Source organism: Pogoniulus pusillus, chromosome 34 (genome assembly GCF_015220805.1).
Source record: "Pogoniulus pusillus isolate bPogPus1 chromosome 34, bPogPus1.pri, whole genome shotgun sequence".
Classification (NCBI taxonomy): Eukaryota; Metazoa; Chordata; class Aves; order Piciformes; family Lybiidae; genus Pogoniulus; species Pogoniulus pusillus.
The window spans coordinates 1,905,628-1,930,044 of record NC_087297.1 but is presented as its reverse complement, the minus strand read 5'-3'; the positions used below and the strand labels follow the sequence as shown (position 1 = coordinate 1,930,044).

The 24,417-nt window shown below is 50.9% G+C and overlaps 1 protein-coding gene across 2 annotated transcripts; it reads right to left on the bottom strand.

The window, feature by feature from the left end:
- Nucleotides 1–1,637: 1,637 nt before the first annotated feature.
- Nucleotides 1,638–18,713, bottom strand: RIOK3 (RIO kinase 3). 2 transcript variants are annotated; one of them, XM_064170551.1, is made up of 14 exons: nucleotides 18,508–18,710; nucleotides 18,149–18,405; nucleotides 17,046–17,167; nucleotides 14,929–15,074; nucleotides 14,394–14,498; nucleotides 13,335–13,444; nucleotides 12,538–12,681; nucleotides 11,263–11,390; nucleotides 8,914–9,099; nucleotides 7,458–7,617; nucleotides 6,044–6,124; nucleotides 5,256–5,345; nucleotides 3,204–3,311; nucleotides 1,638–2,899 (listed from the first exon to the last, which is right to left on the bottom strand). In XM_064170551.1, exons 2-14 carry the CDS (start codon nucleotides 18,209–18,211, stop codon nucleotides 2,798–2,800), a joined length of 1,545 nt encoding a protein of 514 aa, XP_064026621.1. In that variant the 5' UTR covers nucleotides 18,212–18,405; nucleotides 18,508–18,710; the 3' UTR covers nucleotides 1,638–2,797. The 2 variants fall into 2 exon arrangements, with proteins under 2 accessions (XP_064026621.1, XP_064026620.1); XM_064170550.1 differs by having other exon boundaries at nucleotides 18,149–18,713.
- Between the last annotated feature and the right edge of the window lie 5,704 nt (nucleotides 18,714–24,417).

Below are 24,417 nucleotides of genomic sequence, written 5' to 3'. Positions count from 1 at the left end.
GCGGGGGCAGGGCCGCAGCATGTCCTGCCTTCTCCCCGCAGTCCCGGGGGGTTGCCCTGCCCGCTCGCAGGCAGGTGGTACTCCGCCGGCAGAGCGCCTTCAGCCGGCCCGCCTGGGCCGCCAGCTTCCGCAGCCGCCTCCGGTTGCTGAGCCTGCGAACCGGAGGCTCAGGGCAGACCTCACTGCTCTCTGCCACTACCTGAAGGGAGGCTGTAGCCAGGTGGGGTTGGGCTCTGCTGCCAGGCAGCCAGCAACAGAACAAGGGGACAATCTGAAGCTGTGCCAGGGCAGGTCTAGGCTGGGTGTTAGGAGGAAGTTGTTGGCAGAGAGAGTGATTGGCATTGGAATGGGCTGCCCAGGGAGGTGGTGGAGTGGCTGTGGCAGGAGGTGTTGGAGCCAAGCCTGGCTGGGGCACTTAGTGCCATGGTCTGGTTGGTTGGGCAGGGCTGGGTGAGCTCGGAGCTCTCTTCCAACCAGTTCGATTCTGTGCTTCTCTCCCTCGCCCCGTGTTTCGGGCTGTGGACGAAGCGCGACGGGAAGGGCTGCGGGAGTGCGGCGGAGAGCTCCCGGCGGAACCTTGGCTCTGGCCCGGTGAGACATCTCAGTGCGCATCAGCCGCAGCGGCAGCCCCCAGCCCCTCCCGGAGCCGCAGCCTGAGGTGGTGCCGGTGTGGAGGTACCTGGGGTTCCGTAGCTGCTCTAGGCCACCCTGCTCTGGCAGGGGGCTGGACTGGATGACCGCCGGAGGTTCCTACCCCCCTCCCCGAGGGCAATCTGTGACACCGCTCTGCAGGGCAAGTGCCCTTGTACCTGGCAAGAGCCTCTCTGACACAGCCGGGTACTTTGCCAGCCTCCTGGAAGGAAAATCCCTGAAGCTGAGAGGTGTCACACAGGTAAGAAACACATTTGAGTTAACCTCCCACTAGAACAGGCCTCAGCCAACCTGGTCCTGAACACCTCCACGGAGGCTGTGGGGCACAGCACAGAATGTGCTCCGCAACCTCCCTGGGCAACCTGTGCCAGTGTCTCACCACCCTTACTGCAACTACTTCTTCCTCACATCCACTTTCAATCTCCCCTCTGACACTTCAAACCCATTCCTCCCCCTCCATTCATTCCCAGACCTTGTCAAAGTCCCTCCCCAGCCCTCCTGAAGCCCCCTGCAGATCCTGCAAGGCCACTCCAAGGTCTCCTCCAAGCCTTCTCTTCTCCAGGCTGCACAGCCCCAACTCTCTCAGCCTGTGCTCAGAGCAGAGCTGCTGCAGCCCTCTCAGCATCTTGGTGGCCTCCTCTGGACTGGCTCCAACACTTCCATGTCCTGCTTGTGCTGGGGTCTGCAGAACTGCCCCCAGGGCTGCAGGTGGGGTGTGAGGAGAGCAGAGCCAAGGGGCAGAATCCCCTCCCTTGCCCTGCTGGCACCACTTCTCTCTCTGATGCCACTCAGCAAGTAAGGAACTGACTGAAGTCCCCAGAAGATTAAAGTTCCCTTACTTCAAATTTAAGGAGGAGCCAAGCACTGGGATGAAACTGGCCAGAATGGTAACTTTCCCTGTTGCTACACTGAACGAGGGCAGTCCACCCTCACCCTGCTTTAGTGCAGCACTGAGGCCGAGTGATGCCCAAAGGAACACACAAGAGTATCACCAAAAACCTCTGCAGTTTTTACTTCATTCACCACCCATTTTCCAACAGAAGCAAGATGCTTTTAGAAAAACACAATCACTTGAGAGCACACTGTGAGAATGTCTCAGCACCACTATATCCTGCCTGATAAAGAGCAGCAGCAGAGAGAGCAATCGAGATAACAAAAGATCAGGATTTCTTCATTCCAAAGCACACCCCACACACACTGCATCAGCTCATCTTGCATGTCTCGAGTTGGTGGGAAGCAGCAGTAGAGTTTTAGGACTTGCTAAACTAAAAAGGCTGAGGTTAAAAGCATGAGAAGATGACAAATCTAAGTGGTTTTGTGGCAGAAAACCTTGGCTAGAAATAATGCTGATCAAGATTTAGCTTTCACAGCCTGACTGGGGTGAGAATGTTTGATGCTCTACCCAGATCAAAAAATAGGATTGGTTTAGAGAATGTGCAGCTTGCACCAAGTTTTTGGAACCATTTTTATGTTGAGTGAACCTAACTGAACTTAATCGATTATCAGGCAACTTGGATGCAGCCCCCAGGCTTTCCTGAGGGCCAAAGCAGTCCTCTGCTGTTGGGACTGAAATCTGTTTTATATACAGCTACATTCCATGGGCTTCCAATGAAAAGGTCCAGACTTGTGCATACCTAACTAAACTGCTCTGCTAAATCCACATTTTTGTGTGATTTCAGCACATGGTTTGCATTTATGCCCTCGGTGGAGAAGGGTGAAAGGTTCACTGGCATCACATCCATCCATACACCAATGAGTAAGAGAAGGGCTCTCCTTCTGTGCTTTCCCACTAAATGCTTTAGCTGAGCTGGGGGATTTGAAAGTATTTTGAAACCTAAAGGATCTAAGCTCTGAATCATGCAAAATATGACCACCTTAGCTACATTAGTTAAAGGTAAGTGGGCAACTGGTGCCATTGGCAGACCGTCTGAAGAGGTAGTGTCAGTCTGTTCTCACAGTGCCAGCCGGACCTGTGGGCCAAGTTAAAAAGCCACTGAGGCATCACTGTATACTCGCTGTGTGTTCAGTGTGGTGTTGCCAGTCAACCACTCCCTCCTGACATTGGTAGTTGACATTTACCACTGCACCAACATAGTTAGAAGCAGTACATCTGGGTTTTGTTCTGTTAGCAGCTACACACTCAGTGCTATTCATCATATATAGGGGGGTCTCCATCACTTGAAAACATTGACAGCTTCTTTCCGTGGTTCTGCACATGATCTTCGTTCATCTTCTCCAGGGCTTCAATCTAGAGAGCCAAAAAGAAATCCAGGCTGAAATCACAAACCCTCACGGGCTCCAGAGCCTTCCCAAACTGTTAACAAGCAGCCTGAAGTGACACGAGGAGTGGCAGGGGGTGGAGAGGCCTCTGCCTTGCCAAGGTTCAGAAAACGTTGGCACAAGGTTGAGATAACCATTTTGCCAAAGAGATGCAGAATGATTGCTGAGGCAACACTCAGGCACACAGACCACAGACTCAGTGTGGAAAGCCAGGGGATTGCATCAGCTACTACAGAAAACCACACTGAAACATCAGCCAGAGAAAGCTCTACCTCTGCTTGGAAGTCTACTTCGTTGTCAGCTGTGATCTGTAAACCCGAGACAGCGTTGAACAGCTCCCGCTCGTTCAGTGTTTCTGCCACCCCTGCTTTCTGGAAGAACTGAGCAATGAAAAGAGCACAAATCAAACATTTCACCAGACAGGACAAAGCTCTCCTTTTCCTTCTCCCAGCTGCAACTACAGCATTTAGGCAAAATGGCATTTTTACTTTTGTTGACTTAGAATCATAGAATCAACCAGGTTGGAAGAGACCTCCAAGCTCAGCCAGTCCAACCTAGCACCCAGCCCTATCCAATCAACCAGACCATGGCACCAAGTGCCTCATGCAGTCTCCTCTTGAAGACCTCAAGGGACAGTGCCTCCACCACCTCCCTGGGCAGCCCATTCTAATGCCAGTCACTCTCTCTGACAACAACTTCCTCCTAACATCCAGCCTAGACCTACCCCAGCACAATTTGAGACTGTGTCCCCTTGTTCTGTTGCTGGCTGCCTGAGAGAAGAGGCCACCCCCCACCTGGCTACAATGTCCCTTCAGGTAGTTCATAGAATCATAGAATCAACCAGGTTGGAAGAGACCTCCAAGATCATCGAGTCCAACCTATCACCCAGCCCTAGCCAGTCAACCAGACCATGGCACTGAGTGCCTCATCCAGTCTTTTCTTGAAGACCCCCAGGGACGGTGCCTCCACCACCTCCCTGGGCAGCCCATTCCAATGCCAATCACTCTCTCTGTGAAAAACTTCTTCCTAACATCCAGCCTATACCTACCCTGGCACAACTTGAGACTGTGTCCCCTTGTTCTATTGCTGGTTACCTGGGAGAAGAGGCCAACCCCCACCTGGCTACAATGTCCCTTCAGGTAGTTGTAGACAGTAATAAGATCACCTCTGAGCCTCCTCTTCTCCAGGCTAAACAGGCCCAGTTCCCTCAACCTCTCCTCATAGGATTTGTGTTCCAGGCCCCTCACCAGCTTCGTTGCCCTTCTCTGGACATGTTCCAGTACCTCAACATCTTTCTTGAATTGAGGGGCCCAGAACTGGACACAGTACTCAAGGTGTGGCCTGACCAGTGCTGAGTACAGGGGAAGAATAACCTCCCTTGTCCTACTGGCCACACTGTTCCTGATGCAGGCCAGGATGCCATTGGCTCTCTTGGCCACCTGGGCACACTGCTGGCTCATCTTCAGCTTACTATCTATCAGTACCCCCAGGTCCCTTTCCTCCTGGCTGCTCTCAGCCACTCAGTCCCCAGCCTATAGTGCTGCTTGGGGTTATTGTGGCCGAAGTGCAGAACCCTGCACTTGGCCTTGTTAAATCTCATCCCATAGTTGTAGACAGCAATGAGGTCCCCCCTGAGCCTCCTCTTCTGCAGGCTGCACACCCCCAGCTCCCTCAGCCTCTCCTCATAGGGTTTGTGTTCCAGGCCCTTCACCAGCTTTGTTGCCCTTCTCTGGACACCTTCCAGCACCTCAACATCTCTTTTGAATTGAGGAGCCCAGAACTGGACACAGCACTCAAGGTGTGGACACAGTACTTGCAGATAAATGTAACTGCAAGAAGCTTTCAGTTCTCGTGGAGCTGTTTTGTTCCTCCACACTTTGGTCTCTGCTGGAGAACAGCATCAGAAGCACAGAGTTGTTTCAGTTGGAAAAGACCTCTGAGATTGAGCCCAACCAGTCTGATACTGCAACAGATTGCCCAGGGAGGTTGTGGATGCCTTCTTCTTGGAGGTGTTCAAGGTCAGGTTGCAAGAGACCTTGAGCAATCTGAGCTAATGGGAGGTGTCCCTGCCCATGGAACTGGGTGATCTTGAAGGTCCCTTCCAACCCATTCTGTGGCTAACTCTAGCAGGGGTGCTACTAAACCACATCCCTCAGCACCACATTTCTGCCAGTAAGCACAATCTGCAGGACTCATTTTCTACATATGAGGTGTTGCTGATTTTTAACAGTGGTTATTGGTGGATTTTTAGTTGGCTCACAATTGATTTTATCATCTTGGAAACATTCAGTGGAACAGAAGCTGGTCAGCTGAAGAGGTCTTACCTGGGAAACATTCTTACAGTCTCGGAACAAAAACTCAAGTCCATGAGGATGGGTTGGCTCCACAGACTGACTGACATCAATAAGCCAGACCTGTAGTCAGAGGACAGCAAATCACTTGGGAGTAGTATCTGACAGTAGATAAGGCCTTTCCTCCCACCATTCATCATGGAACCATTAAGGTTTGAAAAGACCTCTGAGGTCAGAGTTCAACCACAACCCAAGCACCATGACCACTGAACTATATCCTGAAGCATCACAACTACAGCCTCCTGAGCACTGCCAGCCATGGGCACTCCACCACCTCCCTGGGCAGCCTCTGCCAATCCCTGACCACTCCTGCACCAAAGACATTTTTCCTCCTCTCCAACCTAACCCTCCTCTGGCACACCTTCAAGACATTTCCTCTCCTTCTATCACCTGAGCCTAGGGAGCAGAGCCCAACCCCCACCTGCCTGCAGCCTCCTCTCAGGGAGCTGTAGAGAGCAATGAGGTCTTCCCTCAGTCTCCTTTTCTCCAGACTAAACAACCCCACCTGCCTCAGCTGCTCCTCATATGACACCCTCCAAACTCCTCTCGAGCCTTGCTGCCCTTCTCTGGACACCCTCCAACACTTCAATGTCTTTCCTATACCATGGTGCACAAAACTGATCCCAGTACTCAAGCTGTGACCTCACAGGGCCAAGTACAGGGGCACAATCACTGCCCTACTCCTGCTGGGCACACTGCTCTTGGTACAGCCCAGGCTGATGTTGGCCTTCTTGCCCACCTGGGCACACTGAGCAGCTCACCTTCCCATCATGCCACAGCATGTTATATTCACTCAGATCTGCATGGACCAGGCTGCACTCCTTATACAGCTGCTGCATCATCTGCAAGGAACCAAATGAATGAATGAAGCAAGCTACACTCCAAATAAATACCATTTGTGTGCCTGCAACAGAAAAATGCCTTTCCCCAATCACACATCCACTTCACACCATTTTTTCTCCAAGTCTTCACTGAAGTTCCATACAGGCAATGGTAATTTTTGTAAACTGTCAGCAAATGGAACTTACATCACTGGACTGGCTTTGGCAAGTCAGAAGAATCAGTCTGGTAAACTCCTGCCAGCTCTGCCAACCAGCCCAAGTGCCTGAGGCAGATAAACACGTTCTCTAGATAGCCCTGTCACTCTCACCCCTATCACATAAGGAGGAAGTTTGAGATACTGAACCCTATCCTCAAGAGTTCTGCTGCTCTGCTGGTCTGAAGACCTGAGGCACAGACCAGTCATGTGGTTGCTGGCTTGCTTGGTCATTTTTATCATTAGACAAGTTTTAATTAGGAAGCTAAAATAAGTGGACAGTTCTCAGGCAGGAGTTGAGCCATGTACAGCAGGTAATAGGGAAGTCAAGCATCCACCATGAAAGACCCTACATTTGCTAAAGAGGTAGTTGGGGAGGAGATTGTCCACTGCAGATTATCTAAGCATGGCAAATTAAGACACTTGAGAACTTTGTATGCCACAGGCTGCTTCTGTAAAGGGAGGGGTGCTTAGAATTACAGAATGGTTTCAGTAGGACAAGCCCTCTAAGATCAGTCCAACCACTCTCTAACTCTACCAGGGCTGGGGCCAAACCATGGACCTCAGCACCACATCTCTGCCTCACTGCAACATCTCCAAGGATGGGGATTCAACCACCTCCCTGGGCAGCCTGTTCCAGTCTTTGAGAACCTTTTCAGTTAAGAAGTTTCTTATCATATCCAAACCATCCCTGATGCAACCTTGAGGTCATTTCTTCTCATCCTATCACTTGCTGGGAGAAGAGACCAACACCCTCTTGGCTCCAAGCTCCCTTCAGGGAGTTGTAGAGACCAATAAGGTCTCCCCTCAGCCTCCATTCCTCCTGACTAAACAATCTCATCTCTCTCAGCAGAGGGAGCCTGGCTCACAAATCCTGTGCTGCTAAGTATCTCTTTGTCATCAAGTTCCAGCATATCTTCCACTCAGATTAAGATGAACTTATTTCCTTTTTAGTGCCTAATTTATTTACTCTCAGTCACATATTAAACAGCAGCACAGCAAGCCTTTGGACTCTGGAACTTGAAAGTGAAGCAAACATCCTGAAAAGTAAACAAATGCTGATTTGTCCCTTTTAGGTTACTCCCCTAAAAGAAAACACAACACAGCTGGAGGAACAAAAAACATCAACAATGTCTTACATGAAGAATCTGATAGTAGGCCTTTTTCATATCTTCACTGCTGAGTGTCACATCCTTGAGCTTGGGAGCTGGCACTTGATCCTGGCCAATGAAGGACATAACCAAGATGTGTTTCTTAAGGATAACCACTTGAGGACAAGGAATTCCTGCATTCTGCATTCTGTGGATCAGAAAATAAGGATTAAGAAAACATCCCCCCCCACCAAACCCTACAGTTCTAGTGCCTGCCTGAGTCTAAGGGAGGACTACAAGGATGATGCTGAAGGGACTGGAGCACGGCTTTATGAGGAGAGGCTGAGAACCCTGGGGCTGCTTAGTGTGGACAGGAGAAGCTTGAGAGGGGACCTGATCAATGTCTATCAATATTTGAGGGCTGGGGGTCAGGAAAGGACAGGGACAGCCTCTGCTCACTTGTGCCCTGGGATAGGACAAGGAGCAATGGATGGAAACTGCAGCACAGGAAGCTCCACCTCAGCATGAGGAAGAACTTCTTGACTGGAAGGGTCCCAGAGCCCTGGCACAGGCTGCTCAGAGAGGCTGTGGAGTCTCCTCCTCTGGAGCCTTTCCAGCCCTGTCTGGATATGTTCCTGTGTGACCTGTGCTAGATTCTCTGGTCCTGCTCTGGCAGGGGTTGGACTGGAAGCCCTCCAGAAGTCACTTCCAACCCCTGGCATCCTGTGAGCCTGGGATCTGTAATTTCTAAGGTTGCAAATTTGAGAAACTTGATCCATAGTCAAAAGGTCTTTGAAACAGACCCAGTTCAAGACTGGAGATAAATTTCACATGGGAAAACTCAGATCTTAAGTGGGTCTAAAACACTCACAGAGAACCAATCAGGTTTCCAGGAGGCTGAGGGAGCTGGGGTTGTTTAGCCTAGAGGAGGCTCAGGGGTGACCTCATTGCTGTCTACAACTACCTGAAGGCATGTTGTAGCCAGGTGGGAGTTGGGCTCTTCTCCCAGACAACCAGCAATAGAACAAGGGGACACAGTCTCAAGTTGTGCCAGGGGAAGTATAGGCTGGATGTTAGGAGGAAATTCTTCACAGAGAGAGTGATTGGCATTGGAATGGGCTGCCCAGGGAGGTGGTGGAGGCACCGTCCCTTGAGGTCTTCAAGAGGAGACTGCATGAGGCACTTGGTGCCATGGTCTGGTTGACTGGCTAGGGCTGGGTGATAGGTTGGACTGGATGATCTTGGAGGTCTCTTCCAACCTGCTTGATTCTATGATTCTTCATGTCTGCTGTTTGCATTCCACTTCTACAGCTAGAACAGGTTCACTCCACAGGCTAGCAAATTCTGCTGCCATATCACCAGAGATGGTTAACAACTGATTAAACTGTAAGATACCAAAGGCTTCTTCAACCTGTGCCTGTTATTTAGTCTGAGCTTCTACCCAAGCCTAGTTTGTCTTCCTTAGACTGAGGCTAGAAACCCAGCAGCTGTTTTGCCTCTCTACCTTGTTAAGTTATGCATCTCCTTCTCAGCCCACATGCGAATAACCTTGCGTGGGTTCAGCTTGCTGAAGCGGTCCTTAAACCTGTAGTCATCCTTGATGTACTTGTCCCGGTTCTTGAACTCATTGAGGGTGGTTTTAAACACCTTGATGGCACACTCTGCAGGTATCACCTTGTCTTCAGCTGTGCTTCTCAGGGAAAAAGTCAAATACAAAGCAAAGTTAACTACTGGCACCTTTGCAAGCTTGGGGACTGTGTTTTGTTAGGGCAACAAGGCTGGTGGAAGGCCTGGAGCACAAACCCTATGAGGAGAGGCTGAGGGAGCTGGGGGTGTGCAGCCTGGGGAAGAGGAGGCTCAGGGCAGAGCTCATTGCTGTCTACAGCTACCTGAAGGGAGGTTGCAGCCAGGTGGGGTTGGTCTCTTCTCCCAGACAACCAGCAATAGAACAAGGGGACACAGCCTCAAGTTCTGCTGGGGGAAGTATAGGCTGGATGTTAGGAGGAAGACAGAGAGAGTGATTGGCATTGGAATGGGCTGCCCAGGGAGGTGGTGGAGTTGCCATCCCTGGAGGTCTTCAAGAAAAGACTGGATGAGGCACTTGGTGCCATGGTCTGGTTGACTGGCTAGGGCTGGGTGTTAGGTTGGACTGGATGAGCTTGGAGGTCTCTTCCAACCTGCTTGATTCTATGACTGCAAGATACAGATTGTTAATGTAAGAGAGGAGAAGAGCTGATTGTCTGCCTAGCTGGGAGGCCAGTTCAAGTGGAATTTATGAGTTCTACCATAGAGCTAATACATGAATGTCTGGGCTTTGGCATTTTGATTCTATTTTGCTTAACAAACAGCTGCCATCTCACAATTTGTTAATACTTGTAGCTAACAACACGGCACCAAGTGGGTGCCCAACTACAAGGCCTCAAGTGGGTGGCCAACAACAAGGAGTTCCGAGTGGGAAAAGTCTTGCATGAGAACAATGATGGCTGTGTCACAATGTCTTGTTAAGCAGCACAAAGATACTGCCCAGTGAACAATGCTAAGCAAAAGAATACTCCTCAACAGCATTCCAGCTAAGGTCAATTGGAAAGAAAGAAAGGAGGTTGGAGGGAGGGAAGGAAGGAAGGAAGGAAGGAAGGAAGGAAGGAAGGAAGGAAGGAAGGAAGGAAGGAAGGAAGGAAGGAAGGAAGGAAGGTGGAGGGGGAGAGAGAGAGAGGAGGAGGAAAGGAGCGAGACAGAGAGAGAGGAGGAGGGAGGGAGAGACTTGACCTCTCTCTCAACATCTTCAAAGGGATTCTCTGTATTTTGTTTATTCAGCTCTTCCTCAGCTTGCTTTAAAGCAGAGGTGTTTCAGTGCTCTACCAACACTATCATCCTTCCAGAGTGGTCTTTACAGCTGGAATCTTGCACAACTAGCAGTGAGCAACATCCCTGCACTGCTCTCAAGGTAACCCAAAGGTGACCTAGCAGCTGTGCTGCACAGCTGGAGCTGACAGTACAGTGATCTATATGGAAGGACAGTCCTCAGCGGGCCCAAGATCATGAGGACAGGTCTGCAGTCAGGGGCAGGTCAGTCTGAGGAGCTGCTCAGTATCTCAAGACCTGATTGAGTACATGGCTTTCCCACAGAACTCCAAGGAGGAAGGCAGGGCATTCTTCACTTTACTGTTAGCACTGTTTGGGTTTCAGATGTTGTTATTATTATCATCTGCATATGCATGATATGGGAGGGGATTGTCCCCTCGGACTCTGCTCTGAGGAGGCCACACCTCGAGTGTTGTGTTCAGTTTTGGGGCAGCTTAGTACAAGAAGAATGTGGAGGTGCTGGAACCAGTGTAGAGGAGGGCAAGGAACCTGTGAAGGGCCTGGAGATTAAATCTTATGAAGAGTGACTGAAGGAGCTGGGGATGGTGTGAAACAGGAGGCTGAGGTCTGTCTACAGCTACCTGAAAGGAGGCTGTGAAGAGGTTGGTGCTGGTCTCTGCTCACAGGTAATTAGTGACAGAGCAAGAGGGAATGGCCTCAAGCTGTGACTGGGTAGGTTTAGACTGGACAGTAGGAAACACTTTTCCCAGCAAGAGTGGTCCAGCACTGGACTGTGCTTCCCAGGGAGGTGCTGTGGAGTCCCCAGCCCTGGATTTAAAAGTTGTTTGGATGCGGTGCTTGTGGCTATGGTTTAAGGGTGAACTTGAACTTGATGATCCTGGGGGGCTTTTCCAAAGAGAGTGATCTGTGGTTCTGTGAACACAAACTTTGAAGCCTTGGAAATGAAAAAGTGCAGACTGTTTAAGTATGTTTGCTTTTTAAACCAACTCTGGTGCCCAAAGCTACTATCACTACCAAACAACATGCTTACCTGCCTCCATAGGCGTGAAACACAACAGATTCTTTCCCTGTGCTGATGCAGCCTGTGATGGTCTCCAGCATCCCACCATTGACCATCTTGTAAAGCAGTAAACGTGTTTTAGGATCCACTGCTTTCTCCTGCAGGCAAGGAAGGAATATTCAGGTCATGAAAGAAATACTTTGCTTTAGAGAGAATTCAGGGCATTTGTGTGCCTGTGTTCAATAATAATAATGCCTTAAGAGCATCTCTCAACAGTCAGAGAGAAGAAAACCCTAACTAGAACAGGGGAAGCAAAGCCAGACTGCTCCAGCACTCATCTCAAGGAACCTTAGCAAGCCATGCAGCACATAAACTACTTCAGCAGTTCCACAGACTGTGGCTCAAAAGCACTTCTTGCAGTGTTTGCAAGTAAGTCTTTACAAGTCATGAAGCTAAACATCTCAAATATTACCTCTCATTTTATCTGGATACCAAAAGCACAACAGCCAAATTGGCTCTAAACTCAACCACAGAGTGTAACAACTGATTGCCTAAATGATTAAGCCAGACTCTACTCAAGTCACTTCATCTTCCTGAAACTTGTTATGAAGACAGGTATGTAATGCTACGTGGTTCAGCTGCAAAGAATTAATCATCTGGATGGCTTCTCTAAGTAAAAAGTGACTGAAGGGAGACCTGAAGGCTCTCTGCAAGTCCCTGAAAAGAGGCTGGACCCAGGTAGGGGTTGGCCACTTCTCCTTAGTTACAAGTGACAGGATGAGAGAAAATGGCCTCATGTTGCACCAAGGGAGGTTTGGGTTGGGTATTAGAAGAAACTTCTTCCCTGAAAGGGTTCTCAAAGACTGGCACAGGCTGCCCACAGAGGTGACTGAATTCCCACAACTGGAGGTGTTTCAAGAAGGCAGAGCTGTGGTGCTGAGGGACATGGTTTAGCACCAGCCTTGGCAGCTAGAGAACTGCTGGGCTGTATAATCTTAAAGAGCCTTTCTAACCAAAGCAGCCCTGTGATTCTAGGGTCCAAGAATTTCTAGCACAGTAGCCTGTTAAGAGCTAAGTTTAGAAAGACAGTGAGGAAAGAAATGGAAGCTGCTGCTCTTGTTTTGCTATGGCTCTCACAGGAATGCAGCTTAAATGAAAACAGCCTTTTTCTAGTAGGAGCTGGCATCAGCCAGCAATGTTAAGATAGCATCACTCAGCTGTTTTACCAGGAGTGGAATGCTTCAAGGAACTACCAAACTCTTAGAGAAGATAAAAGCATAGAGAGAGGCTTTATCAAAAACATACAGCAGTGGAGTGCTCCTTCTTTTCATGGAGCCTGGCACTCCGTCGTTCCTCAGAGTAGGCATGCTGCTTTAAGGCATTGAAGACTTGATTTGACAGCTTCAGGTCCATCCCAATCCCATCTCCAACTTGGAATTCAGGTGCAAACTACAAGCAGAAACAACAGACACATAAGAACTGCTTCTGGCAGATGCCAAAAGCTGGCACAAGCAAGAATTTCTCATTCTGATCTGCAGCACTCTAGTGTAGAATAGGACTGAAAGTCACTCATGTCATGGTGTCACTGGGTGAAAAACCACATTGCTCTCAACTCTGCTAAACTGAGAGATCAGCCAAGACCTTGTGAAAACAGCATTGGCAGCACTCCCTTATTTGCAGAGGCTGCACCAATCACACTGAAGAACAGGAAAGGTTCTGTGGATAAAGAGAGTGAAAAGCTGCAAGTCAAACAAGGGACTGAAAATAAGCTGCTTGGCTCATCAGGCAAAGTTAATTAGAGCAAAAAACAGGTTACATGACAGCTGTGCTTCTTTATTTGCCTGCACACCAAACTTGCTGACTTTTGTCTTGCCAGAACAGTTCTGTGCTGCAGAACTTGTTAATGCAGTATTATTAAAACAAAAAGGCTGAACGACTTGCAAGTGTCAACAGAGTAACTAATCCAAACACTGCAGTGCTTTCAGCTGATGAAAATGTAATCCATTAAATCAGCAGCACTGAGAGACAAGCATTAGTTCCTTGGTTGAATCACAGCATTCCAGTTCTACATGCAGAACAAGGTCCCCTGAGCCTTCCCTTACATTTTCCATGCGAGCAGTATTCTTTCTTCCACACACCACTTCATCATGTTTAGTAGTGATGTCTTTTCCTTTGCCTATGAAGCCCTTTCTTGGTGTAGTAGTAGGTTTATCTGCCAGGAGTGAGAGAGAAATCAAACTTTACATCTTAAATACTTAATTAATCACAGAATGGGTTAGGTTGGAAGGGACCTTAAAGATTATCTAGTTCCAGCACTCTGCCATGGGCAGGCAACACCTCAGGTTGCTCAAAGCCCCACCCAACCTGGCTTTCAACACTTCCAGGCTTGGAGCCTCTGCAACTTCTCTGGGAAACCTGTTGCAGAGCTTTACCACCCCATGGTGAAGAACTGCTTCCTAATGGCCAATCTAAATCCAGCTTCTTCCAGTCTGACGCCATCAGTCCTCATCCTGTCACTCCAGGCCTGTCAAAAGTGCTTCCCCAGCTTTCCTGTAGCTCTCTTCAGGTACTGGAAGGCTGCTCTAAGGTCTGCTCAATGCTTTCTCTTCAGGCCAAACAAGCCCAACTCTCCCAGCCTGTCTTCAGAGCAGAGGTGCTGCAGCCCTCTGATCATCTTTCAAAGCTTGTAATGCCCATAAAGGTTCCACAATGCCCACAAAGCTAACATTTTTATTTATTAAACATGAATAAACCACTTAAATTGTATGATCATGATGTCATCTTCTCTCATTCTAAACACAACAGCTTTGCTTGCTATGTCAGGGCTTACTTGTGTGTCTTCTCCAGCATGCCAGACATACTTTTGCCATTTCAAAACTCAGCAGTGTTCAATATGATGTGCAGATGTCCCCAGCCAAAGCTAGGTGACAGATATATATAGCTTACAATAGCTTCCACCTACAATATTTGTTTTGCCAGATTCAGCCACTGAAATCAATGTTCTGGCAGACAGGAGCCTGAAGTTACCTGCCCAGCTTCCTGCACAACACCGCTCAGTTAGGTGACCTGCTCTGGCACACAGCTGGCATTGCCTCACAGTCAAAAAACCTAGATGAAGTACAGCACATTCTCAGGTCTGCTAACCATGAAGTGCCACATACCTGCTCTGTAGGGGTCATGCCGAGTGTCCTGCCAATCAACCTCATCCTCGGAGCTGTCGCTGTCATAGGGATGCACCTTCCGATAGTTTTCAAAGGATATGGAGACTTAAGAAACAAAACCAAGAAGCATGTCTGTGACTATCAGGGATTTGCTGCCTCCTCACAGCTCTGTCAGAGTCACAGAATTAGAGTTCTCACAGTTGGAAGGAACCACAAGGATCAGCTGGCTCCAACCCCCTTGCCACAGGCAGGGACACCTCACACTACATCAGGCTGGCCAGAGCCACATGCAGCCTGGCCTTAAACACCTTCAGGGATGAGGCTTCCACCACCTCCCTGGGCAATCTGTGCCAGTCTCACACCACCCTCATGCTGAAGAACTTCTTCCTAACATCCAATCTAAATTTTCCCCCTCCTCTAGCTTGGATCCATCCCCTCCTAGTCCTACCACTACCTACATCCTAAAAAGTCCCTCAGCTTAAGCACAGTGCCAAGAACGGCCCCAAAGCAAAAGCATTTCTTCTGCTGAGGGTACCTTTGCTATCCCCATTGATCTTCTTCTCTTCACGCCGAAGCTGTGCATCATATTCCCTGTCAAATTCCATCTGCAGCATCTGAGCTAGCATCAGGTCACTGGAGGTGTCAGTATTTTCTCCTGTAATGAATGGTCCCTCTGCAACACTATGCAAAATGAGAACATGAAAAAGACAAACACAGTCAGCTCAAGAGCAGCCTCATGTTATAATACTTCATCTCCCTCTACTCTGCCCTACTGAGACCCCACCTGGAATACTGCATCCAGTGCTGGGCTCCCCAGTTCAAGAGGGACAGGGATCTGCTGGGGAAAGTCCAAGGGAGGGCTACAAGGATGATGCTGAAGGGACTGGAGCACAGCTTTATGAGGAGAGGCTGAGAACCCTGGGGCTGCTTAGTGTGGAAAGGAGAAGCTTGAGAGGGGACCTGATCAATGTCTATCAATATTTGAGGGCTGGGGGTCAGGAAAGGACAGGGACAGCCTCTGCTCACTTGTGCCCTGGGATAGGACAAGGAGCAATGGATGGAAACTGCAGCACAGGAAGCTCCACCTCAGCATGAGGAAGAACTTCTTGACTGGAAGGGTCCCAGAGCCCTGGCACAGGCTGCTCAGAGACGCTGTGGAGTCTCCTCCTCTGGAGCCTTTCCAGCCCTGTCTGGATGTGTTCCTGTGTGACCTGTGCTATATTCTCTACTCCTGCTCTGGTGGGGGGGTTAGACTCAAAGCTCTCTAGACCTCCCTTCCAACCCCTAACATCCTGTGATCACTCTACACAAGACTTCATGGAGAGCTACAGAGATAAAACAGACCTCATCTGTCCCCAGTGCTAGTCAACAGTAAGTATTAATAGAGCATGACTTCACTGCTCTGCAATTCCTTTGCACTGCAAACACTGTTGAGACTTTGACTTGTTTATCACTCTGCAGGAAGCACTGGGCTGTATTTTTAAGATGCCCTTGAGGAAAGGGAAAGGGGGCATACAGCTGGAGGTATGCATGTGTGTGTACACGTATCTTTATGAATAAACAGATAGAATCATAAAATCACAGAATCACCCAGGTTGGAAGAGACCTCCAAGATGATCCAGTCCAACCTAGCACCCAGCCCTGACCAATCAACCAGACCATGGCACTAAGTGCCTCATATCTTTAAAAAGCAAACAGTGATGCTTTGCTTTACAGAAATGACTGCAGGCAAAGTGTGCATGAGTTTAGAAGCACTGAGCTCTTGGCCTGTGCTTAGAGTTTCCAAGTACTGGAAAGATACAGGTGAGACACCTGATGGTTCTCAAAACAATACTGAGTCAGCACTGTAACAAGTGTCTAAAAACCAAGAACAAAGCCCACATTTCTGACATTTCCCAAAATGCAGCTCACAGACTGGCTTAAAGCACCCAAAAAACAATGCAAAGGAGAGATCAAGAAAAGGAAGAAAGGTGACAGGAAAGAGAATCTAAGGAAGAGTTTTAACTGGAGAAGCCATCTTAGAATCAATTGTTTTGATTGCAAAAGACTTCAGATTCAAGTCCAACTCTATAAATTATCCTATTACTTAATATATTAATTAATCCTGAGAGTCTTTTCCAACCTGGATGTTTCTGTCATTCTACCAAGCTACCACTAATCCACGTCCCTCAGCACCACATGGCTTTTAAATCTCATCAGGGATGAGGATTCAATCACCTCCCTGGACAGCCTGTTCCAGTGTTTGACACCCTCCCAGGGAAGAAGTTTCTTTTGATATCCAACCTAAACCTCCCCTGGTGCAACTTGAGGCCATTTCCTTTCATCTTATTACCAGGGAGAAGAGACCAACCCTCACCTCACTGCAACCTCCTTTCAGGGAGTTTGAGAGAGCAATGAGGTCTCCCCTCAGCCTCCTCTTCTCCACGTTAAACAACCCCAGCTCTCTTAGCTTCTGCTCTTAGGATTTACTCTCTAAATCCTTCTCCAGCCCCTCCCTGCTTCACTGCAAAAGGCCCAAAGAGACAGAATCAGGAGGAAATAGGCAAAGTTTTCACTCTCTCACTACACCTTTAGCACATTGTATGGAAATGCACCCTGCAGAGAAGATGACTTCACAGCCATGGAGATCACTAACCCAGGCTTTAAACTTACGCAGCCACTTCAGGAAAAGCAGCATTTTCTTCTTCCAGCTGCAGCTCTTTGGCCAGCTGTTCACTCATGACATCGGCAAGGGAACATGAGGTGGCAGCTGTGTTAGGGGCTCCCCAAGGGCACTGGAAATAAACATTGTAGTCAAGTCAGCACAAACACCATGTCCAGGCACTAATCCGGGGAATTAGCTAAGAGTGGCTCAAAGATAAACTCATTTAATCTTCTAAGGGCCTGCCTTCTACAGATACTTAGAGAAGCACAACGAACAGAAAATACCTTAAGGAGTAGTTTCATCGACTCAGTAGGGAGAGCTGTGATTGAAAGGGTGTTGGTTACTTAATAACAGAGCAAAAGCTAATGTTTGTGTCAGTACCGTCCGAGGACAGAAGCAAAAGCCCCTCCTGCACGTTTGCTTAGAAGTGCCCAGAGACTATGTAAAACTTCTCCTCGATGGCTTATGCACAGCTTCCTTCTCTCCCTACAGCTCTCAGAGGACAATCACCATCAACAGCCTCTCACGACCGCAGCAGCAGGGATACAACTTAGCCTGGGGAGGGCAAGGGCTGGGGGATGATGAATCCAAGCTGTGACTCACCGCCTACTACCTTGACAGCCAAACAAACTCTGCTAAGTCTGATTTCCTGCTCCCCGGCAGAGCTTGGAGAGCAGCGCCTCGCTTATCAGGGTCTAACAGCTCTCTCCCCCAGCAAGATAACTGCCAGAAGCGGCGAACCTCGCCGTGCCCTGCCCAGCGCGGTCCGGAGCTCGGGCAGCGGAGCCAAGCACTCAGTTTGCCAACCGGGGCCTGTGTCTTGTCGACACCGCCTCACGGCGCCCTCCCGACGGGCCCGGCCCGCTCCGGGGAGGGCGAGCAGCAGCCTCGTACCGCAGCTCCCTGCGCCTGCCTCGCCGCCCGGGCAGGCTGCCCGGGAGTGCCGCCTGTGTCCTCCCACCTGCCGGGAGCCAGCCGGCGCCGGCCGCAGCCCCACGGCAGGAGGGTCGAGGCGCCAGGAGGTGCTGGGTACAGCCCCGCAGGCCGCTGGCAGGGCCTGGCAGGGCCTCGCCGCCGCCATTCAGGCCTGGCGCGATGGGCCCGCGCTTACCTTGCTCTGCCAGGCGGGGCCCGGCCCGGCGTCGGCAGCGGCAGCGACTTCCACCGGGTCCATCTGCGCATACAAGGGCGGGCGGGCGGCGACAGCGGCGGCTTTCCTCAGGGCAGCGAGAGCGGCGATGGGGCCTCTGAACAGCGGCAGAGCCTCTTCTCCGGGCAGCGAGAGCGGCGATGTGGCCTCTGAACAGCGGCAGAGCCTCTTCTCTGGGCAGCGAGAGCGGCGATGTGGCCTCTGAACGGCGGCAGAGCCTCTCTCTGGGCAGCGAGAGCGGCGATGGAGCCTCTGAACGGCGGCAGAGCCTCTCTCTGGGCAGCGAGAGCGGCGATGGAGCCTCTGAACGGCGGCAGAGCCTCTTCTCTGGGCAGCGAGAGCGGCGATGTGGCCTCTGAACGGCGGCAGAGCCTCTCTCTGGGCAGCGAGAGCGGCGATGGAGCCTCTGAACGGCGGCAGAGCCTCTTCTCTGGGCAGCGAGAGCAGCAGCAGCAGCAGGGCCCGTCCCCAGAGCGGCGACACTCCGACTGAGAAGCCTTCCTGGTTCCCGCCCGGTTTCCGTGACCGTCCCCAGCCGCAGCCTCTTCATTGGCCGCGGCTCGGGGCCGCCCCCGTCCTTCCGCTGGTGTCAGCAGGGCAGCGCCGGGGCTGAGACCCCCAAAGCCGCGGGGCCGCCTGTGGGGTGCGGGCGGCAAGGGCAGGGTTGTGTCCCTGCGTGAGAAATAGATGTTTGATCCCATCAGTTCGTGGCAAGAGGTCACAGCCAGGCAGGAAGGGGGGTTTTGAATGGAGCTGCACTGCTCCTTGCACCACCATCGCAAAGGTGGACAACAGGCTGAAGGTAACAGCAATAAGTAGCTAGAAAGGTTGGTGGAGGAGACAGCAGTGAGCCCTGCCCTGAGCCTCCTCTGCTGCAGGCTGCACACCCCCAGCTCCCTCAGCCTCTCCTCACAGGGCTGTGCTCCAGGCCCCTCCCCAGCCTTGCTGCCCTTCTCCAAACACCTTCCAGCACCTCAACATCTCTCTGCAATGGAGGAGCCCAGAACTGGACACAGCACTCAAGGGGTGGCCTGAGCAGTGCTGAGCACAGGGGCACAAGAACCTCCCTTGTCCTGCTGCCCACACTGCTCCTGAGCCAGCCCAGGATGCCATTGGCTCTGCTGCCCACCTGGGCACTGCTGCCTCCTGCTCAGCTCCTCTCTCCCAGCACCCCCAGCTCCCTCTCTGCCTGGCTGCTCTCAGCCACTCTGGCCCCAGCCTGCAGTGCTGCTTGGGGTTGTTGTGGCCAAAGTGCAGAACCCTGCCCTTGGCCTTGCTCAGTCTCATCCCCATTGGCCTCTGCCCACCCATCCAGCCTGGCCAGGTCCCTCTGCAGGGCTCTGCTACCCTCCAACATCTCCACAGCTGCTCCTAGCTTGGTGTCATCTGCAAAATCACTGATGCTGGACTCAATCCCCTGCTCCAGATCATCAATAAAGACATTGAACAGGACTGGGCCCAGATAACTCTTCTATATTGGTCTCCTAAATAATACATTATTAGGCCTTGATCCCACAAGGATCCCTTTGGGAAGGCAAAGGAGTTCATAGAGAGCCTCTGTCACTCGTTTGTGGCCAGCTCAGCCCTTACCCATGACACACATTCACATCTCCTAACAAAAAACAGGGCAGAAACTTCCCTTTTGCATTCCTCAGAGTAATTCCAAAGCTGTGGAGCAATGCCTTAATATGCAATCCAAGTTAGTCCTGATAGACAATGGCAGAAATGTCTCCCTTTGTTCTTAAACCTTCACTCTAAGTGGCTTACAGGAATTCAAACCTGTCTCTGTATTTTGTTGTAGGAAGATGTATCATAAAATCACAGAATTGCTGCTTTGGAAAAGCTCTCCAGGCTCACCCAGTCCAACCTTCAGCCCAGCCCCACCATGGCCACCAAACCCTGGCCCCAGCTGCCATGGCCACAGCTCTCTGCAGCACCTCCAGCCATGGGCACTCCACCACCTCCCTGGGCAGCCTCTGCCACTCCCTGACCACTCCTGCACCAGAGGCATTTTTCTTCCTCTTCAACCCCACCCTCCCCTGGCACAAGTTCAGGACATTTCCTCTCCTTCCATCACCTGAGCCTAGGGAGCAGAGCCCAACCCCCACCTGCCTGCAGCCTCCTCTCAGGCAGCTGCAGAGAGCAATGAGCTCTGCCCTCAGCCTCCTCTGCTCCACACTAACCCCCCCAGCCCCCTTAGCTGCTGCTCCCCAGCCCTGTTCTCCAGACCCTTCCCCAGCTTGGTTGCCTTTCTCTGAACCTGCTCCAGCCCCTCAATGTCCTTCTTGGAGTGAGCAGCCCAAAAGTGAGCCCAGCACTCAAGTTGTGGCCTCACCAGAGCTGAGTCCAGGGGCACAATCCCTGCCCTGCTCCTGCTGGCCACACCACTGATGATCCAGGCCAGGACACTGTTGCCCTTCTTGGCTCTATCATCTTTGCTTGACTTTTCCCCCTTTAATAAGGCATAGTGCACACAGCACAAAGAGAGCCTTCACTCTAACATACTGCATTGAAGTGATTCTCCACTACAGTTAAAACTCAGGAGTATTCTCATTAGACACTGCCAGCAGTCTTTGTAGACACCTGTGAAGTGGAGCTGCTGTGGCACCAACCCTGCCATGTCTGCTGTGCCATTACAGTGCCATGGCTGTGGTCTCTGAAGGCCTGGATGGACCAAACCCTTCAGGGCTGGAAATGTGACATCAGTCTGGACCACCTCCTTACAAACTTGGTAGGACTGCATCTGGTGGACCAAAATACTTGTATTTGGCAGGTGTGATGCATACCATGCAGCTGTTGTGCTCAGCTTGGTGTTTTGAGGCTAAATGTAGCAGGTTAGAGAGGCTCATTTCATAGGCAGGATTTAGCTTCTGGATTACTGCTTAGTGCCTGCCACACTCCCTGGTTTAGGCCACGCTTGGCAACTTTCTGTTGCTGCTTTGCTGTGCCCTCTCTGCACAGACACAGCCAGGACCTGAGCAAAGTCCAGCTGAGAACTGCAGAGATTAGCCTTGCTAATACCAGGTGTGGGAAGAATGAGGCCATGACAGAGCACACCCAGCAACCATGACCAGGCAGGGCATGGCTCTGCCTGCTTGCCTGCCACCCTGGGCTAGTCACTGATTACTCACAGGATCATAGACTGGTTTGGGTTGGAAGAGACCTTCTTTGAGTCCAGCCTCCTGCAGTCAGCAGGGGCACCTGCAACTAGAGCAGGCTGCTTATAGCCCCAAATAAGTTGATCTGACCTAGTTCCAGAGATGGAGCATCTACCACTTCTCTGGGTAACTTTGGCGTGGTCTCACCACCTTCAGCACCATGAGTTTCTTCCTTCCATCTCATTTCTCTCTCTCTTCCAATTTAAACAATCACCTCTTGTCCTACCATTACAGCCCCTGCTGAAATGCCTGGCCTCAGCTTTCTTATCAGCCACTTCCAGCACTGGAGGGCCACAAGGTCTCCCCAGAGCCTTCTCTTTTCCAGGTTGAACAACCACAACTCTCTGTCATGGTAGGCATAAGCAGGCCAAAATAGCCATGCCCTGGCTTGCCCAGACATGTTTTTCTGCTCTCCCTGCTTCTGTTGTGGGGAGAAGCAACTGCAGGAAAGAGGGCAAAGAACATGGAGCCACTGAATCTAAGGACTCTGGCCTGCCCAGCCTTGTTAACATCCTGTGGTAAGCAAGGTACACACACTTAGCTTGTGCCTGCCCCATGCAAGGCCTATGCTCTCCCCAAATTTGGGTAAAGCAAGCCTACGGCTTCACCTAATATGCTCAGGCTTGGCTAACTGCCATTCTGATTGGCTACTCTGTGTCCAAAGGCCCATTAGTCTTGGGCTGTATTGATAAAAAGAGTTGAGCAGGTTACACAATGTGCTCTGCTGTTGTATTTGTGACTGCTGCTTGCCTGCTGCCATTGCTCACTGACTGAGTGCATCCTAAACTGCCTGGAAACTGCCTGCCTTGAGTTCACCAGGAGCAGGCTCTAAATGCCTCCACGCAACTGGCCTGCACAGCCAGTGTCACACTGTGCTAAGACTGCACATCTCAAGACATCCTGCCTGCACCTGCAAGTCTCCTGCCAAGATGGGAAGTCCTGGAGACACACAAATCTTAGAATCATAGGATGGTCTAGGTTGGAAGGGACCTCAAAGATCATCCAGCTCAAACCCCCTGCTGTAGGCAGGGACAACCCCCACTAGAGCAGGATGCCCAAGGCCTGTTCCAACCTGGCCTTAAACACCTTCAGGGAGGAAGCACTCACAGCCTCCCTGGCCAACCTGTTTCAGTGTCTCACCACCCTCACTGTAAAGAACTTCATCCAGAGGAGCAAAGATACAAGGTCAGATATTGTCTGCCTCCTTTCCCAGCACTCTGTGAAGCCTGGGAAGAATCAGAAGCCTCAGCAGTTGACAAGACAGTACCAGGATTCCCTGAGAGCGTTTGGGTACTGTCTGAAACTGCAGCAAGCCCCAAGAGTTGGGAGATAACATTTGGTGAGTAAATACTTAAAGCCTCTTGTAATTCACCATTGCCTTCTGCCTTAAGCAGAAAGCAGCTCCTTGAGTCCATCCAGTGGACAAGTGGTGTATTGACTGCGAGCAGTCTATTGACCACAGGAACCTTCTCTTCCACTTCAACTGAGTTCAATTAATGTTTCTCTATTTTTGCTAGTTATTTCTAGATCTGCCTCTTCCTCTGTATGTTTCCATGGCCTCGTGAAGAACCCATTATTATTAAAATTAGTGGTTGGGGGTGGTGAGACTCCTGAATATCAACATCAATAAACAGCATTCATTTGGGGAAAATATCATCTCGCATGAATTAATTGCCCCTCTGTTGTGGAGGGCCCTGTAGGCCCAAAAGCAGACTTATGTATGCCTGCTCTGCCTGGACATGTCTCTCTGCCTGCACCAGGGGTAAATGAGCACAAAGGGGCACAGCAGACCGGGGCCATAAAGTCAGTTGCCCAGGACACCTGATTGTGTAAGCCCCCACACGCCCAGCTTGTGCCTGCCTGGTGCCAGGCCCAGGTGATTCCCATATCTGGAGTCCAGGCCTGTGGCTTTTGTTCAGTATGGCAAGGTTTGGCTGACTGCCAACCTGATGGGTCATTCTGGAGGCCAAAGAGACCATTGACTCTCAGCTCACAGTTAATAAATAGGGGTGCACAGGCTCACGTGCAGCCTGCCCACATTGCTTGTGGCTCCACCACATGCTTGCTTGCCTGCCTGCGTACTACCTTGCAGCTGTGTGCCTGCCTTTAGTCAGTGTCAGACCCGTGCTCTGACTGCACAGCATCCTGCCTCTGCACCTGAGATCCTGCCTGCATACCCCTGGAGAGAGCAGCCAGCAGGAGCCAGCAGCACAAGGTCAGAGACTGCCATTTCCCCTGAAGCCAGAGGATTCCAGCCTCAAAGTCCACAGCCAGAGTCCCTGAAGAATTGGACACTGGGCACAGGCTGTGACGTAGCCTCAGAGGGTGATTGCTAAGAATTGTGAGTAGATGCCTCTGTAATTTCTATTACCTCTGCCATAAAGCAGAGAGCAGCTTTCAGCTCAGCTTTGCTGGGCAAACAGTCTGAGCCCCCAGGTGGCATTAAGCCGCGGGGAAAACTCTCTTTGTATGTAGTTTGAAATGTTTGCTGGTTATTAATAAGTTTCTGTAGATAGATATTCCCCTAATGTCTTCATAGTCGTGTAAAGAAGCCAGCAGAGTGCCCAGGTGGCCAAGAGAAACAATGACATCCTGGGCTGGCTCAGGAGCAGTGTGGGCAGCAGGACAAGGGAGGTTCTTGTGCCCCTGTGCTCAGCACTGCTCAGGCCACACCTTGAGTGCTGTGTCCAGTTCTGGGCTCCTCAATTCAAGAGAGATGCTGAGGTGCTGGAAGGTGTCAGGAGAAGGGCAGCAAGGCTGGGGAGGGGCCTGGAGCAGAGCCCTGTGAGGAGAGGCTGAGGGAGCTGGGGGTGTGGAGCCTGCAGCAGAGGAGGCTCAGGGCAGAGCTCATTGCTGTCTGCAGCTGCCTGCAGGGAGGCTGTAGCCAGGTGGGGTTGGGCTCTGCTGCCAGGCAGCCAGCAACAGAACAAGGGGACACAGCCTGAAGTTGTGCTGGGGAAAGTATAGGCTGGATGTTAGGAGGAAGTTGTTGTCAGAGAGAGTGATTGGCATTGGAATGGGCTGCCCAGGGAGGTGGTGGAGTGGCTGTGGCTGGAGGTGTTCAAGCAAAGC